General features: G+C 38.9%; 1 protein-coding gene across 1 annotated transcript in view; it reads right to left on the bottom strand.

Annotated features, from left to right (window-relative positions):
- The window catches only part of LOC150088287 (cubilin-like), a 1,623,406-nt gene that overhangs the window by 381,233 nt on the left and 1,224,252 nt on the right, over nucleotides 1-17,921 (bottom strand). The window contains exon 36 of the mRNA XM_090370104.1: nucleotides 6,185-6,337. Coding sequence (XP_090226230.1) covers nucleotides 6,185-6,337 — 153 coding nt within the window. The remainder of the gene's footprint in view (nucleotides 1-6,184; nucleotides 6,338-17,921) is intronic.

The raw sequence follows: 17,921 nt of genomic DNA, 5'->3' as shown, positions 1-17,921 counted from the left end.
CCTTGAATGGTTTAAGCATGCTCAATGCTGATGGGATTCTTCCTCTTGCTCAGAATAATCACCTGAGAGGGCATAAATTCACATTGAGGAAAGACAGATGCAGGATAGATGTGCAGAAGTTTGCCTTTAGCCAGCGGGTAGTTGGTTGGTGGAACAGACTTCCATCCTTTGTTGTGGAAGTTGATAGTCTAAATAAATTTAAGGCTGAGTTGGGCAGGTATTTGGAATGAATGGAGGGGCTGAAATGGGAGCAGGTTTTTTTTATTTTTATATTTTGGCTGATGCTGCATAAGCTTGCTTTCTTGCATCATATGCCTCTACTAATGCTAATGCTAATTCCTCAAAGGTTTCTCCTGGTAAGTTTGCAATTTTTTCTTGATCAGTTATGTCATGGCCTTTCCAGCTTATTATTGGTTTATGTGCCGTTGAATATTTACCTGAGATTTGTCTAATTTTATTCCATATAATTCTAGTGTTGGTATTTCTATTAATTTTGTTAGCAAAATATATCCAGGACTCTTTTTGAGATTTCTGACATATATAATGTGGTTTTGCTCTGGCTATCTTATATTTTATGAGATTAGTGGTGGTGGGGAACTTTCTGAATTGATTCCAAGCTTTATTTTTCCTCTTGCTTTGCTTCTAGGCATTCTTCATTGCATTACTGCTTGTAAAGTTTATGGAACTGATTAGTGGTCTTTGGTATTAAAATATTGGCTGCGGAGATGATTTGGTTTGCAACATAAGTAACAGCACTGTTGATATCACAATGGCTTATAGTTTGCTCATCTAAAGAAGCAGCTCTTTGGTAAGCAAATGTCATATTCACATTCATGCAAAGAATGGATCTTCGGATTTTAATGGCATAGTTTAATAGTAGCATTTGCCTCTGGAGATATAGTGAAAGCTCATGGGCCTCTGCATATAAGCTTTGCACAGGCGATGTTCTGTATGCCCTAAGGAAATTTGTAAGGTACTGTGATGCATGGAATCAAGCCATTTAATGACACTTGATTTACATGAGCTAACACAGGGGCTCCATAGTCTAGGCTTGATCTGATTAAAGCTTGATGCAGACAAAGTATTGTGAACTGATCAGCTGACCACATCACTGCAGAAAGAATTCTGAGAATATTTAGTTTTTTTAGACAGGTCGTTCAGAGGCATTTGATATGTTCCAGAAAGTTAAGTTTTTTATCAAGAATCAGGCCAAGAAATCGTATTCTATTTTCTAGAAGTATCAGCTGGTTTTCTAGTCTTCTTTTTGGATCTGGGTGCATTTTTTCTTTCTACAGAAGTGTATGGCCATTGTTTTTTTGTTGTGATATTCTGTATCCATTGTTTTTATTCCCAAAATTCTATCGTTTTAACTGAACTTTGTAATTGCCTTTCAATAATGTTCATGTTTTGTGAATGGTATGAAATGGTAACATCATAGCAATGGTAATAGAGGCATGTGATGAAAGAAAGCAACTGTATGAGCTTATGTAGAATCAGAAAAAAAAAAAAAAATCCAACAACCATTCCTGCAAAAAGTTTGTCCGGTTCCTCCTCGAATTTATTTAAGCTATCAACTTCCACAACGACAGATGGAAGTTTGTTCCAGCAATTAACCACCCACTGGCTAAAGGCAAATTTCTGCACATCTATTCTACAGCTGTCATCGAGAGTCGTCTGCATAAAGGAATGTTTCAACTGTGATCGATAGGTCTTTTGTAATAGAATTTATTTTGATTGCAAGATGACAGCCAAATCCTCTGCTTGCACTTTCAAGATGGTGGGACTGTTAGTAATCCTGGGTATAACTCACATGCCCAAGCATACTGTGGGTGACCACCCAGGTGCGAACCCTCGACCCCTGCAATGTAAACAGGGGTCGAGGTGTGGTGCCCAAACCACATGGGGGAATGCTGCCCCTCTGTGTTACCAGGCAATACTAGGTGGTAGATGACTCTCATCAACCAGTGCAATACCACCACTTTCCTTATTGGAGGCTTCAAGTGGTGGAACCCATGTTTAGTCTCCAGAGCTAAGTTCCGGTCAATCCTTCCCCATCTCTTCCATCATGCACACGTAGCACATGCTTCTTGATTAGACCGGGGTTCGAGCCCGTCACCACCAAATATGGAGGATGCAGAAAGGTCAGGGAATGACCACCTCATATTCCCGGAGCAATATGGCCTTAGTTGCTAATGCTCCTAAAAACCAAATAACAAACAAACAATAACAAACCATCATGCAGTGCGACTGATGACTTTTGAGGTTATGATGAACATCATGGCGAGATCCAATCTTCCTTACATTACGAGGATACAGCTCTAAAACAGTGTTCGCAGGCTGGCCGCTAGTTAGTACACTTTTTTTTTTTTTTTTTTTGTAGTTGTTGGCGCATAGGCTTCTGTGGCCATAATGCACCTCCCAAAGTTTTTGCAGTACTTTGATCCAAGCCCGAGGTGGGAATCGAACCCACAAGATTTGGGTTGCCAGGCAGGCACTTTACCCACCCGGCTAGCCCGGTCGGCAGTTAGTACACTGGGTCGGACCTATTAATAACTCTTTAGGATGCTTCCGGATCAGCTAGTGTATAATCTTGCTACCTCTACTCTGCCAGATAGTGACTGGAGGAAGTCTGAGTAGTGTGTATGTAGGGGTATTGTTGAGGCCTCGTTATGTCAAAGATCTGGGTATATTCTTACCATGTGTACGCCATATCCCAAAATTTCATTACTTCATACAGCATGTCCCCACCACTTTTTCTTACTATTGAATACACCATGAATTGTCAAACTAATAGAGTAAGCATATTTGCGAAAATATCTAAACGTCCCAAATATCTCCTAGTTCATTTACCAAATATATGTGGTCTCAATTCTAATCTCAACAATGTTCATTTCCACTTGCAGTCTGCCAAACTCCATGTACTTTTTCTGACAGAATCTCAGTTATCGGTTGGTTCAACTACTGCTCTATTCAGTTGCCCAAATTATTCCCTGTATAATTCCTTTCGCCTCAAAGGTGGTACTTGTGCATACGTCCATTCCAATATTCCCTGTCAGAGACTTGGCAATTTGGAATCTCCTGTTTTTGATCTTTTCTGGCTTAAAATCTCTCTACCTCATTGTGTCAAATTCATCTGTTGTGTCTACCAATCTCCCAACTAACCCCAGGGGCTCACATTTGGTGAGTATGGGCTTGGCACACCCAGGGTTCTGAGCTGGATATCACCATTCTTCTCTTTCTTGGTGATTCCCGTTTGTCTCTCTCTCTCTCTCTCTCTCTCTCAGGGTAACTTGACAATTTTTTTTTTTTTTTTTTTTTTTCTTTTTGGTTGGTGCAGCATAAGCCTCAGGCTTCCTGGATATAGTTAATAATAATAATAACTCCAATAATCAGTTGCTCTTTGACTTCCTCTCTTTGCAGCTTGATTTTCTCCAGTCCAACTTCCCTAAAAGTGAGGTAATATTCCTTGGTGATTTTAATATTCACAACTCCAGCTGACTTCCGTTTTCTAGTCACACCGACCAAACTGATTGAGATGCTGAGGCTTTTGCAATTACTAATGACCTTGCACAGATTAGTATTAGATTAGCAATAGCAAGGGCACGTGATGCAAGAAAGCAAGCTTATATAGCATCAGCCAAAAAAAAAAAACAACAACACACAGACCCTTCTCATTTCACCCATCCACTCGCTCAAAATGTTTGTCTAGTTCTGCCTTGGAGCTATCAACTACAACGACAAATGGAAGTCTGTTCCAGCAATCAACCACCCGCTGGTAAACGTCCGCACACGTATCCTACAACTGTCTTTTCTGAATTTGAATTTATGCCCTTTCAGACAATTATTTTGAGCAAGAGGAAGAATTCCATTAGCACTGAGCATGCTCAAACCATTCAAGGCCTTATACACCTCAATCTGATCACCTCACAGGTCGATTAGACCGGGGTTCGAGCCTGTCACCACCAAATACGGAGGATGCAGAAAGGTCAGGGAATGATCACCGCATATTCCCGGAGCAATATGTCCTTAGTTGCTAATGCTCCTAAAAACCAAAACAACAATAACAACCTCACAGGTCCTAGTCTCCAAACACTGAAATTTGCAAAAATTAAGCCTTTTTTCATAAGAAAAAAGGCTTAAATTTGTTCCATTGTTCCATTCACTAATCTAGTTGCTCTTCTTTGTACTCGTTCCAACAGCTCTACATCCTTCTCAAAATGAGGCCTTCAGACCTGTATACAGTACTCAAGGTGTGGCCTGACCATTGCCTTATACAAGCGGATAATCACCTCCTTATCCCTACTAGAAATATTCCTGTATATCACTGCCAAGACACCATGAGCCACTCTTGCAGACCATCTGCACTGTTCAGAAAACTTCATATCTGCCTGCACAATTACCCCCAGGTCCTTTTCACTCTCTACTTCTGTCAGTATAGTATCACACAGTTGATTCGTTATGCTGAGGTTACTGCTTCCCATGTGCAGTACTTTACATTTGTCAATGTTAAACTTCAGTTGCCACCTCTCAGCCCATCTGCTCAACTTTTCTAGATCATGTTGCTGCAGTGTACTGTCATTAGTTTCATTAACAATCCTGCTGACCTTTATATTGTCTGCAAACATGGACATTAAGCCTGATATCATCATCAATATTACTGATGAATACGAAAACAACAATGGATCCGAACCCTGGGGGACTCCACTAATAACATTAGTCCACAAAGAGCAGTGCCCATTGATTACCACTCTGTGTCTTCTCTCCCTCAACCAACCCTTTATCCATAGCAGCAATTTGTCTCCAATGCCACACTGTTCCAATTTGTACAGCACTCTTCCATGTGCAACAGTATCAAAAGCCTTTCTAAGATCCAAATATATGATATCAAAATTATTTTGTGCATCCAGTTCCTTTGTGACCACATCATAGCATTCAATAAAATGGGCCAGACAAGACTCCCCCTTAACAAACCCATGCTGTGTCTGAGCTATAACTAATGTCTTGTCTAGATGATCCTACAATACTTCTTTAACTTGTACTTCCATTAATTTCCCTGGAACAGAATTTAAACTAATAGGTCTGTAATTAACTGTGTCTCATCTTGATCCTCCTTTGTGGATTGGGATCACATTTGCACATCTCCAGTCCATTTGTACGTCCCATGAGTCCAAGGAAGCTCTCATAATTATGGCTAAGGGTTTGCTTACTTCCTTTGCTGCCTCCTTTAATATAACTGGATAGATTCCATCCACCCCATGTGCCTTTCTTATGTTTATCTTCAACAATTTTTCCTCCACTTTACTCTCAGTTATCACAAGATTATCTAGCTTACTGCTAGAGTTTAATACACCTCTGGCATTCCCCTCCCTGAATAATTCCTCATGGGTGAATGTAGATGCAAAATAATCATTTAACCACGTGAGCAGCATCATCAACAGTTGGACCATCAATATCCACTGGACCAATCTGATTTATCCTCTTCCTTCTAGAGTTTACATAAATAAAGAATTATGTGCTGTTTTTCTTTGCATCCTTTCCAAAGATTTATCGTAATCTGCCTTTGCCTGCCTAACCTCCTTTGTGACTTGGTTACAGAACAGCCTATATCTATCATAGGCTGCTGTTGTTGAAATAGGGAGAGTTATATGAACAGAAACAGCTTCTATTTTAGTTTGAAGTGGAATATGCTTATTTGGATCTTTGGATTTATCAGGATTGCCACACCACCACAGGCAGTATTTGCTGTATTATGATATTTTTAATAAAGGCGATAGTTCTTTATCGATGGAGAAATTTGCAAGGTTAGGTGTTTCCTGAAGACAAAGGACAACTGGAGAATATCGGTTAATTAGATTACGGATATCATCTGTATTGCAACGAAAGCTTATGGCTTTTGGTTTTTTTTTTTTTTTTTTTTTTTAGGAGCATTAGCAACTAAGGCCATATTGCTCCGAGGATATGCAGTGATCATTCCCTGACCTTTCCACATCCTCCGTGTTTGGTGGTCACGGGCTCCAACCTCGGTCTAACCAAGAAGCGTGTGGTACGCACTGCTGCTCCTGCCCACCTGGCTACAGAATATTGATTTTCTTCCATTTGGAAAAAAATAAAAATAAATAAATGAAATAATAATGAACAAGATAAATACAATATACATATAAATCTTGGATAAATATGAACTAACCTTCAATTTCAAATTCCAAATCAAACTCTAAAACAATATAATGACCAGCAGGTTGTACAATCAGAAATTCACAATTCAAGTTAGAACCATAGTTATTTGGATAACCGGGAGATACAATTATGCCTTGTGGTTCTGTGAAAACACCTCCACACACTGAAAAATAAAATACAAATAGACGTTTTAACACATCACATATAAATTTCATGATTAGAAGATACATATGTATATATCAAAAAAGTTTTATAACAAATTATAAAACTGGCATAAAAATTTTATACTAGTGTCATGAAATTTTTAGTAATGTGTAAAAGATGTGTGGCCAAAGGAATATTTCTAATATTAGGTCTGTATTTGATAAAAACAAATCATTTTTGTTTTTATTGTATGATTTAACAAATTTAACAAAATGGTTTTTTAACTATTGTTTTATTCATCAGGATTTAGATAATTTATCCCAATCCTCACTGCTTGAAATTTCTTCAGCTATATTTGTTTTTTTTTCATCATTCTTCTGTTATTCCTTTTCTTCCACCCATTCATTAGTTCCTGGCTTGTTCTTCCATAAACCAGAGCTGCTTTCTTATAGAATGAAAATTTTCAGAAAAATAGATAATATGGTCAATTACTATGAAACTAAGAGCTAAGGCTTAATATATCCTATGTTTTGTCGATACTTAAAAAATACATAAGAGTTAGCTTTAGCATTAGTAAAGGCATATGATGCAAGAAGCAAGCTTATATAGCATCAGCCAAAAAAAAAAAAAAAACCCTTCTCATTTCACCCATCCACTTGCTTGCCTTGAATCTGCTTGGTCTTTTGTTTGTCATTTGGTTTTTAGGAGCATTAGCAATTAAGGCCATATTGCTCTGGGGATATGCGGTGGTCATTCCCTGACCTTTCCGCATCCTCCATATTTGGTGGGCACAGGCTCGAATCCGGGTTTAATCAAGAATCGTGTGCTACGCACTGCTGCTCCTGCCCACCCCGCCAATGGAGGCACCTGCCTTGAATCTATTTAAGCTATCAACTTCAATGACAGATGGATTCCAGTAATTAACCACCCGCTGGCTAAAGGCAAACTTCTGCACATCTATCCTACAAGTATCTTTCCTCAATTTGAATTCATGCCCTCTCAGATGATTATTCTGAGCAATATCAGATCACCTCACAGGCCTAGTCTCCAGACACTGTAATTTGCAAAACTTAAGCCTTTCTTTGTAAGAGCAACCCTTTGTTCCATTCACTAATCTTGTTGTCCTTTTCTGTACTCATTCCAGCAGCTCTACATCCTTCTTAAAATGAGGCATTCAGACCTGTAGTCAATACTTCTTCATAGGATGACTTCTGCACCATACTCTCCAAGTAAGACTTACTTAAAAATGTATACTAACTTCTTTAAAATAATTTAATGTATTCATCACTCTTAGCATATGAACGATCTGACAAGCCAGGATCACAGCGGAAGTCCCGACCCGACCCCAGACCCATCAAATTAATTAAATTAAATATTTAATTTTATTTCACTATATAAATTTTTTTGCGTTTATTTGTGTTTGACATAATGTCATCAGTCACTTGAGGTTTTGTGGAGGGTTTGAGGCTTCGGTTGTGATCCCAATCTGTCGGATTATTCATGTGCTAAGAGTGATGTATATATTAAATTATTTTATTTTAAAGAAGTTATTATACATTTTTAAGTTGGTCTTACTTGGAGAGTATGGTGCAGAAATCATCCTATGAAGAAGTATTTAAGTAAACTCTTAAGTATTGTTTATAATATGGCCAAATACAGTGAGCTCACTGTACTTGACCATATTATAAACAATACTTAAGAGAGAATTTTTTTTTATCCATCCACTCACTGGGATTTTTTTTTTTTTTTTAATTTCAGTACCAGTTTTTACAATCTAAACTGTAAGTGATGCATTGCTCAGTAAGTTGTGTCTGTCCTTTCAGTGCTCACATAGGCCACTCCATTTTTCACACATGGTTATGTACTATTATGTGGTGTAGAAGGATGTGACTGTGACAACTGCAGCAATGGGCAAGATGGAGAAGAGATGTAGTTACTGAAGTAGGCTGCTTTGAATTGACATAAGTTACCGATCCCGAAAAAATGGCTTTTACAGCCTGTCAGTCCAATGTTCTTGAAGACATTGAGGATCTAGCTGAGATGCCAGATAAACTGTCTTCTAAGCCAGTTTATGAACTTGTCCTTTAGGGGCCGGGGGAAGGGGCTATACAATAGTTCATTGGTGTTTGTTCTGCTTGTTGTATTACCCTATTTCCAGATTGTCTTGTGATCACTGAACCATAAGTTTATTTCAGGATTTCTAAGAATTTTGGAAATGGGACTTCTAAGAACTTTGTATGCAGATCACTTTACTGTCATTTTAAAGTAAAATCAGTTAGAAATGAACTCTTCCTTTGGAAACATGTCTACTAATAAAAGAAAGTGTCTCTCAATTCGCAAAAAAATCAAAATTATTTGTAAGTTAGAACATGATGCAAAAAATCTTGGTGTTTAAAAAACTTTCTTTGTCCTCTTCAACAGTATCAACACTGTGGAAGAATAAACATGCTTACATATCAGCACAGGAAAAGAACATAACCAAAGAAAAATAAAAATTAGAATGTGCAAGGTTACAAATGTCGATGAAGCATTGCTTCAATGGTTCACTGCACAAAGAAGTGCTGGATTTTCAATAGATTGTCTAATCTTGAAGGCTCAAGTGGAAAAATTTGCTAAACAATTTGGATGTGACGATTTTGTATGTAACAATGGTTGGCCGGATCGATTTAATCTATAAGCATATTAATACAAATAATATATAAATATATACTAATATTTCTAATTTTTTTTTTCCTCTCTAATATTTCTTTTGTTTTTTGAATCTATCTTTTTATCAAGTTATTGAGAATTAAAAAAAAAAAATGGGTGGTAGATTAAACTCATCACTGATATAGTGAGTAACGGTTATAACGAGGAAATTTTGTTGGTCCCTTGATGCTTGCCCAAGTTGGACTGTATTTCCAATAATTATTTTAAAAATAAATGAATAAAAACATGAAATTGTTTTCAACTTTGAAGTTTAATAATAGATGGAACCATGTGCTAGACAGTTCCACATTTTGCTCCTAGTGGTTGAGTCAATGCCTGATCAGTGGGTTGGATTTACACATTTTTTGAGGTGACAAAACGAAAGATATGGAGACTAAATGTCTTATAACAAGGCAATTTAATGTAACTTTAAGAAGCAGCACACCAAACATCAGAGTCATGAGCTGCCACTGATCTGCAGCAACAGCATTAAGGATTCTTTGTGACAACTTCTTTCCAAGTTTGATTTGGAATGTTCAGTCCAAATAATCATTGTGCTGCGTACTGCCTCACAAACTGTGAATATATCTTATTATCACAATCACGTTCACTGACATAAGCATATTCATCATATACTAGTTTGTTCCTTTTTTTTAAGGTAACACAAAACAAGAAGTCATAATAAAATAAATGCGGAATAATAATGAATCAAAAGTAATGATGAAAATCATGAGATTCCAATAAAAAAAACCAGATATTTTAGAAATACAGCTATCACTGGTCTATTGTGGTGAAAACGCTTTGTTGTTTTTGGGCTATCCATTTGTCTGTGTTAATTTGTATGGTAGAAAGAGATTTGGGTGATCAAACCTGCATTTTTTTTTTTTTTTTTTTTGGTAATTTTTTTTTTGATTTTCAGGGTAGGCAGTTAGCATGTCTTCTATTTAAGTGATAAACAATATTTAAGTAATTTTCAAACAATCACCTTTGTTTGAAAATGACTTTTCTGAGTCATTAGAAAACAGGCCTTGTGTGTTAGGTTGCATATCTTCCAAGTTTCTTGCGACGACTGACTAACTGACTGAATTTGAGGTATTGCTCAAAACATCAAAGGCAGATATTGTTGGGATATCAGAGACGTGGTGTCACACAGATATAAGTAATGCGGAACTGGAATTTGGGGAATACAATGTATATAGAAAGGATAGACAGGACAGGAGGGGAGGAGGGGTTATGCTATTAATTAAGAAACACATAAAGTCAAAGGAAGTGAAGCCAGTTGACATCGATGGACAGGGCAGTGTCGAGTCAGTTTGGTGTGACATAAGCATAGGGAAATCAAAATTGAGAGTAGGAGTGTGCTATAGGCCTAATGACTCTGATGAGTATAATAATATATTGTACAGGGAAATAGAGTGGGCCAGTAAATCAGAGAGTCTTATAATGGGGGATTTTAATTTCCCAGATATTGACTGGAATTTGTGGGTTGGTCACTCGCACACTAGCAAGGCTTTTGTGGATTTATTGGATGATTGTTTTCTACATCAGCATATTCGTGGGGCAACAAGAGGGAGCAATACTCTTGATCTGATTATCAGTAGTGATTCTTCATGCATTAAGAACCTGCAGATAAATGAACCACTAGGTGGCAGTGATCACAGTGTGTTGAAGTGGGATTTACTCAAGGAGGTAACTACCATCAGAGGTAAAGGGAAGGGTTTTTGTTTTCGTAAAGGCGACTATGATGGTCTGAGACAGTATTTAAATTCTATACAGTGGGACCAACTGATGATGTTACCAACAGCAAACTCAAAATGGGAAGCATTCAAGGAACTAATCTTGGTGGCTACCAGGCTTTACATACCAACTAAGAAATATTGTTCAAGGTTTAGGCCTAAATGGTTGTCAGATGGACTAATGAGACATGTGGCAGAGAAGAAAAATGCATGGGATACATACAAATTAATGGGTGACATGGAAGCCTATGATAGATATAAGTTGGTCTGTAACCAAGTCACAAAGGAGATTAGGCAGGCAAAGGCAGACTACGAAAAATCCTTGGCAAAGGATGCAAAGAAAAACAGAAAGGAGTTCTTTACATACTTGAACTCGAGAAGGAAAGGGATGAATCAGATTGGTCCACTGGATATTGATGGTTCAACAGTTGAGGATCCTGCTCAGGTGGCTAACAATCTAAACGAGTATTTTGCATCTACATTCACGCATGAGGAGTTATTCAGGAAGGAGAATGATGTAGGTAAAGTAAACATTGGCAGTGAGCTGGATGATTTTGTAATAACTGAGAGGAAAGTGGAGGAGAGATTGTTGAGGATAAACATAAAAAAGGCACCTGGGGTGGATGGGATCTATCCAGTTATATTAAAGGAGGCAGCAAAGGAAGTATGCAAACCCCTAGCCATAATTATGAGAGCTTCTTTGGACTCAGGGGAGGTACCCATAGACTGGAGATGTGCAAATGTAACCCCAATTCACAAAGGAGGATCAAAGGCTGACCCAAGTAATTATAGACCTGTTAGTTTAACTTCTGTTCCAGGTAAATTAATGGAGGCACTGGTTAAAGAAGCACTGCAGGATCATCTAGACAAGAATTCAGTTATAGCTCAGACGCAGCATGGTTTTGTTAAGGGCAGGTCTTGCCTGACCAATTTGATTGGATACTATGATGTAGTCACAAAAGAACTGGATGCAGGGAATAACTTTGATATTATATATTTGGATCTTAGAAAGGCTTTTGATACTGTTGCACATGGTAGACTGCTGCACAAATTGGAGCAGTGTGGCATTGGAGGCAAATTGCTGCTATGGATAAGGGGATGGTTGAGTGGCAGAAGACAGAGAGTGGTAATCAATGGACACTGCTCAACGTGGACTAATGTTATTAGTGGAGTTCCTCAAGGTTCAGTGTTGGGTCCATTGTTGTTTTCGGTGTTTATGAATGATATTGATGATGGGATATCAAGTTTAATGTCTAAGTTTGCAGATGATACAAAGGTTGGCAGGGTCGTTAAGGACACTACTGACGCTATGCTGCTGCAACAGGATCTGGAAAGGTTGAACAGATGGGCTGAGAGGTGGCAAATGAAGTTTAACATTGACAAATGTAAAGTACTACATATGGGTAACAGTAACCCCAGAGCAATGTATCAACTCTGCGGTACTACACTGACAGTGGTGGAGAATGAAAAGGACCTGGGGGTAATTGTGCAGGCAGATATGAAGTTCTCTGAGCAGTGCAGACGAGCTGCAAGAGTAGCTCATGGTGTCTTGTCAATGATAAAGAGGAATTTTTCTAGCAGGGATAAGGAGGTGATTATTCCCTTGTATAAGGCAATGGTTAGGCCACATCTTGAGTACTGTATACAGGTCTGGAGGCCTCATTTCAAGAAGGATGTAGAGCTGCTGGAACGGGTACAGAGAAGGGCAACAAGATTAGTAAATGGAACAAAGGGTTGCTCTTACGAAGAAAGGCTTAAGTTTTGCAAATTACAGAGTCTGGAGACTAGGCACCGGCGAGGTGATCTGATAGAGGTGTATAAGGCTTTGAATGGTTTGAGCATGCTCAATGCCAATGGGATTCTTCATCTTTCTCAGAATAATCACCTTAGAGGGCATAAATTCAAATTGAGGAAGGACGGATGTCGGATAGATGTGCGGAAATTTGCCTTTGGCCAGCGGGTGGTTGGTTGGTGGAACCGACTTCCATCACTTGTTGTTGAAGTTGATAGCCTAAACAAATTTAAAGCTCAACTGGACAGGTATTTCGAACGAACGGAGGGGTGAAATGGGAGAGGGTTTTTTTTTTTTTTTTTTGGCTGATGCTGAATAAGCTTGCTTTCTTGCATCATATGCCTCTACTAATGCTAATGCTAATGCTAACTGGTTAAAATAATTTATTAAAATAAATAAATGATATATACATATGATAAAACAGAAATAAAATAAGATAAAAGCATTAAAATACAAAAGATAAAAGTTAAAATATAATATAATAAAAGCATTAAAATACATAGAAGCTTCAAAGGTGAAGTGCTCTTCATCAGCTAGTCGGTGAACGGTGTACTTCAGTATATATTGATGGTAACAATAGCAAAAGTCAGCTGGGCATGATCATGTATCACAAGTCTGGTGTTGGTAGAACAGAATTACGTACATGTGATGACCACCAGCACTCATCGAGCTGCAATATAGTACATTCTATAATAGGGTGTAAGTGCACTTCCCTCGTGCGATTCATAGTACTATTATTGGTAGCTAAGATCGTGTTTCAAGCCATGATCACTGGCGATAATCACATGAATAGTCAACGACTTCAATATCCCATCATTTTATGAGTCAGTTCAATTTAACGATCACCATTTTTTTTAATCTTGAACTGTGTTGGAAGACTCAATTTTTAAAAAGAAATATGTCCAGATTAAGTGTGTAGTTTTCAAGATATAATGTGCAAAAGGTGATATGATATTAGCATTAGTAGAGACATTTGATGCAAGAAAGCAAGCTTATACAGCATCAGCCAAAAAAACCCTTCCACTTCACCCCTCCGTTCGTTTGAAATACCGGTCCAGCTGAGCCTTAAACTTATTTAGGCTATCAACTTCCACAACAAGGGATGGAAATCTGTTCCACCAACTAACCACCCGCTGGCTAAACGCAAATTTCCGCATGTCTATCTTACATCTGTCTTTCCTCAATTTCAATTTATGCCCTCTCAGGTGATTATTCTGAGCAAGAGGAAGAATCCCATCAGCACTGAGCATGCTTAAACCATTCAAGGCTTTATACACCTCTATCAGATCACCTCGCTGGTGCCTAGTCTCCAGACACTGTAATTTGCAAAACTTAAGCCTTTCTTCGTAAGAGCACCCCTTTGTTCCATTCACTAATCTTGTTGCCCTTCTCTGTACTCGTTCCAGCAGCTCTACATCCTTCTTGAAATGAGGCCGCCACACCTCTATACAGTACTCTAGGTGTGGCCTTACCATTGCCTTATACACGGGAATAATCACTTCCTTATCCCTGCTAGAAAAATCCATATATATCATTGACTAGACACCATGAGCTACTCTTGCAGACCATCTGCACTGTTCAGTAACTTCATATCTGCCTGCACAATAACCCCCAGGTCCCTTTCATTCTCTACCACTGTCAGTGTAGTACCATAGAGTTGATACGTTGCTCTAAGGTTGCTGTTTCCCATATGTAGTACTTTACATTTGTAAAGGTTAAACTTCATTTGCCACCTCTCAGCCCATCTGCTCAACCTTTCCAGAACCTGTTGCAGCAGCATAGTGTCAGTAGTGTCCTTGACAACACTGCCAACCTTCGTATCGTCTGCAAACTTGGACATTAAGCTTGATACAATCATCAGTATTATTTATAAATACAGAAAACAATAATGGACCCAACACTGAACCCTGAGGGACTCCACTAATAACATTAGTCCACGATGAGCAGTGTCCATTGATTACCACTCTCTGTCTTCTCCCCCTCAACCACCCCTTTATCCATAGCAGCAATTTGCCTCCAATGCCACACTGCTCCAATTTGTGCAGCAGTTTTCCATGTGCAACAGTATCAAAAGCCTTTCTAAGATCCAAGTATATAATATCAAAGTTATTCCCTGCATCCAGTTCTTTTGTGACTGCATCATAGTATCGAATCAAATTGGTCAGGCAAGATTTCCCCTTAACAAAACCAAGCTGTGTATGAGCTATAACTGAAGTCTTGTCCAGATGATCCTGCAGTGCTTCTTTAACCAGTGCCTCCATTAATTTTCCTTGAACAGAAGTTAAACTCACAGGTCTATAATTACTTGTGTCAGCCTTTGATCCTCCTTTGTGAATTGGGGTCACATTTGCACATCTCCAATCTATGGGTACCTCCCTTGAGTCCAAGGAAGCTCTCATAATTATGGCTAAGGGTTTGCTTACTTCCTTCGCTGCCTCCTTTAATATAACTGGATAGATCCCATCCACTCCAGGTGCCTTTCTTGTGTTTATCTTCAACAATTTCTCCTCCACTTTACTCTCAGTTATTACAAGATTATCTAGCTTACTGCCAAAGCTGAATACACCTCTGGCATTCCCCTCGCTGAATAAATCTTCATGTGTGAATGTCGATGCAAAATATTCATTTAGTTTGTTAGCTACCTGAACAGGATCATCAACAGTTGACCCATCGATATCAAGTGGACCAATCTGATTCATCCCCTTCCTTCTAGAGTTTACACAAGTAAAGAACTCTTTGCTGTTTTTCTTTGCATCCTTTGCCAAAGATTTCTCATAATTTGCCTTTGCCTGCCTAACCTCCTTTGTAACTTGGTTACAGATCAACTTGTATCTATTATAGGCTTCTGTGTCACGTGTTAATTTGTATGTATCCCATGCATTTTTCTTCTCTGCCATATGTCTCATTAGTTCATCTGACATCCATTTAGGCCTAAACCTTGAACAATATTTCTTAGTTGGTATGTAAAGCCTAGTAGCTTCCAAGATAAGTTCTTTGAATGCTTCCCATTTTGAATTTGCTGTTAGTAACATCATCAGTTGGTCCCACTCTATAGAAATTAAATACTGTCTCAGTCCATCATAGCCACCTTTACAAAAGCAATAACCCTTCCCTTTACCCCTAATGGTAGTTACCTCTTTGAGTAAATCCCACTTCAGCACACTGTGATCACTGCCACCTTGTGGTTCATTTATCTGCAGATTCTTAATGCATGAAGAATCACTACTGATAATCAGATCAAAAGTATTACTCCCTCTAGTTGTCTCCCGAACATGCTGATGTAGAAAACAATCATCCAATAAATCCACAAAAGCCTTGCTAGTGTGTGAGTGACCAGCCCCCAAATTCCCGTCAATATCTGGGAAATTAAAATCCCCCATTATAAGACTCTCTGATTTACTGGCCCACTCTATTTCCCTGTACAGTTTCTTATTATACTCATCAGAGTCATTAGGCCTATAGCACACTCCTACTCTCAATTTTGATCTCCCAAAGCTTATGTCACACCAAACTGACTCGACACTGCACTGTCCAGCGATATCGACTGGCTTCACTTCCTTGGATTTTATGTGGTTCTTAACTAATAGCATAACCCCTCCTCCCTTCCTATCCTGTCTATCCTTTCTGTACACATTGTACTCCCCAAATTGTAGTTCCGCATTCCTTATATCTGTGTAACACCACATCTCTGATATCCCAACAATATCCGTCTTTGATGTTTTGAGCAATACCTCAAATTCATCCAATTTATTTACTAAACTCCTAGCATTGGTGTACATGCAAGTATACATGCACCTGTTTCTATTCTTGGCTACCCTAACACAACCTGTATTTACTTGACTCCTAGCAGTCTCTGAAATATCCTGCATCTTGTTTTTCAGGTTTCTGCTCATTCCAATAGAAGCAGTGCAAGAATGTCTTTCACCTCTGCCAGTGGCTACTGTTAATCTATTAGTCTTTGTCTCCCCCCAAGCTAGCAGTTTTCCGACTCACCTAACACTGCCTCGATAACATCAGCAAATATTCTTGCACCCTTTCTATTTAAGTGTATCCCATCCCTGTAGAAGCAGTCTCTCCTGTTAACAAGTACAGTCCAGGCTGAAAAAATTCTACCCCTTAAGCCTTGCACAATCTTTCCAGGGCCGAATTGATTGACAAGGCTCTCATCATATATTTCCTCCTATCGTGTCTGGGCAGAATTGCAGACCCTTTCAAATTCAACCCTAATTCACGGCTTTCTTTCAACAGTGACCTGTACTTGTTAAGTAATTCTGCCGGTCTCCTACTCTTGATATCATTAGTGCCAACGTGTACAACTATATCACCTTTTGTGCCCTTAAATGATGATATCCACTCTACAACGTCATCAACCTTTGCCCCTGGCAGACATACCCTGGTCCTGTTCCACCTATTGTTTTTACAAAGCATGTTCCCCGTTTCCCTGAGAATAGAGTCACCAACAACTACTAGTTACTGTTGGACCAGCATATTCTGCCTTGGGGGTTGCCGCTGTGTTGCGTGATAACCAAGTGCAAGCTCTGGTGTTGATATGGGCAGCTGAACGCTTGATGAGCCCCTCAATTTAGTTCCTTCGAGGGCATCCACCCTGTCCTTCAAGCACTCGTATAGGCCCATAACAACGCCGAGTTGTTGCCTGATTTCGATACACTCCTTGCATCGCGCACACACAAAGACATCCCCCATGGCAATATCATGTCCCGTACCTGAATGCTCCACAAATATAATGCAAGCAGTACATTTTAAGAGGCTGTGATTCAGAAGGCAACTGCCTCCCTCAGTTCTGCTCTGAGCCACAGTACTTCCATTAGTACTTCCTCCACTTTACTCTCAGTTATTACAAGATTCTCTAGCTTACTGTCAGAGTTGAATACACCTCTGGCATTTCCCTCGCTGAATATCACTTCTTGTCCTTGGGAAAACGTATATGAATAATCCCAGGGACTCCCATCTGGTGAATATGGGCTTGGCACACCCAGGGTCGTGAGCAGGATAAAACCATTCTTCTTTTTCTTGGTGACTCTCTCTCTCTCTCTCTCTCTCGGGATAATTCAGAAATTTTTTTTGGCTGGTGAAGTCTAAGCCTCAAGCTTCCTTACACCATATGGCTAATAATAATGATAAGATCTTGCACATGTATTTACAGATGGAAACAACATCACATTGAATTCATTCAGGTTTGACTGGTAAAGTAAATTTAAGGAGCTTAGTGATTCTTAAATCTCTTCATTTAACTAAAGACATTTGGGAGGAATGAACATGTGAGAACAATGGTGGTAAAATCAGAATAAATGATGCTGGTATGTCGTTAAGTTAGATGGGGGGAGCTTTCACTGTTATGCCCACATGTCAATCAGTTTTATTGGTCA

This window comes from Mastigoproctus giganteus, chromosome 3 (assembly GCF_048544385.1).
Source record: "Mastigoproctus giganteus isolate SK-2022 chromosome 3, ASM4854438v1, whole genome shotgun sequence".
NCBI lineage: Eukaryota > Metazoa > Arthropoda > Arachnida > Uropygi > Thelyphonidae > Mastigoproctus > Mastigoproctus giganteus.
This window is presented reverse-complemented; position numbering and strand designations above follow the sequence as displayed.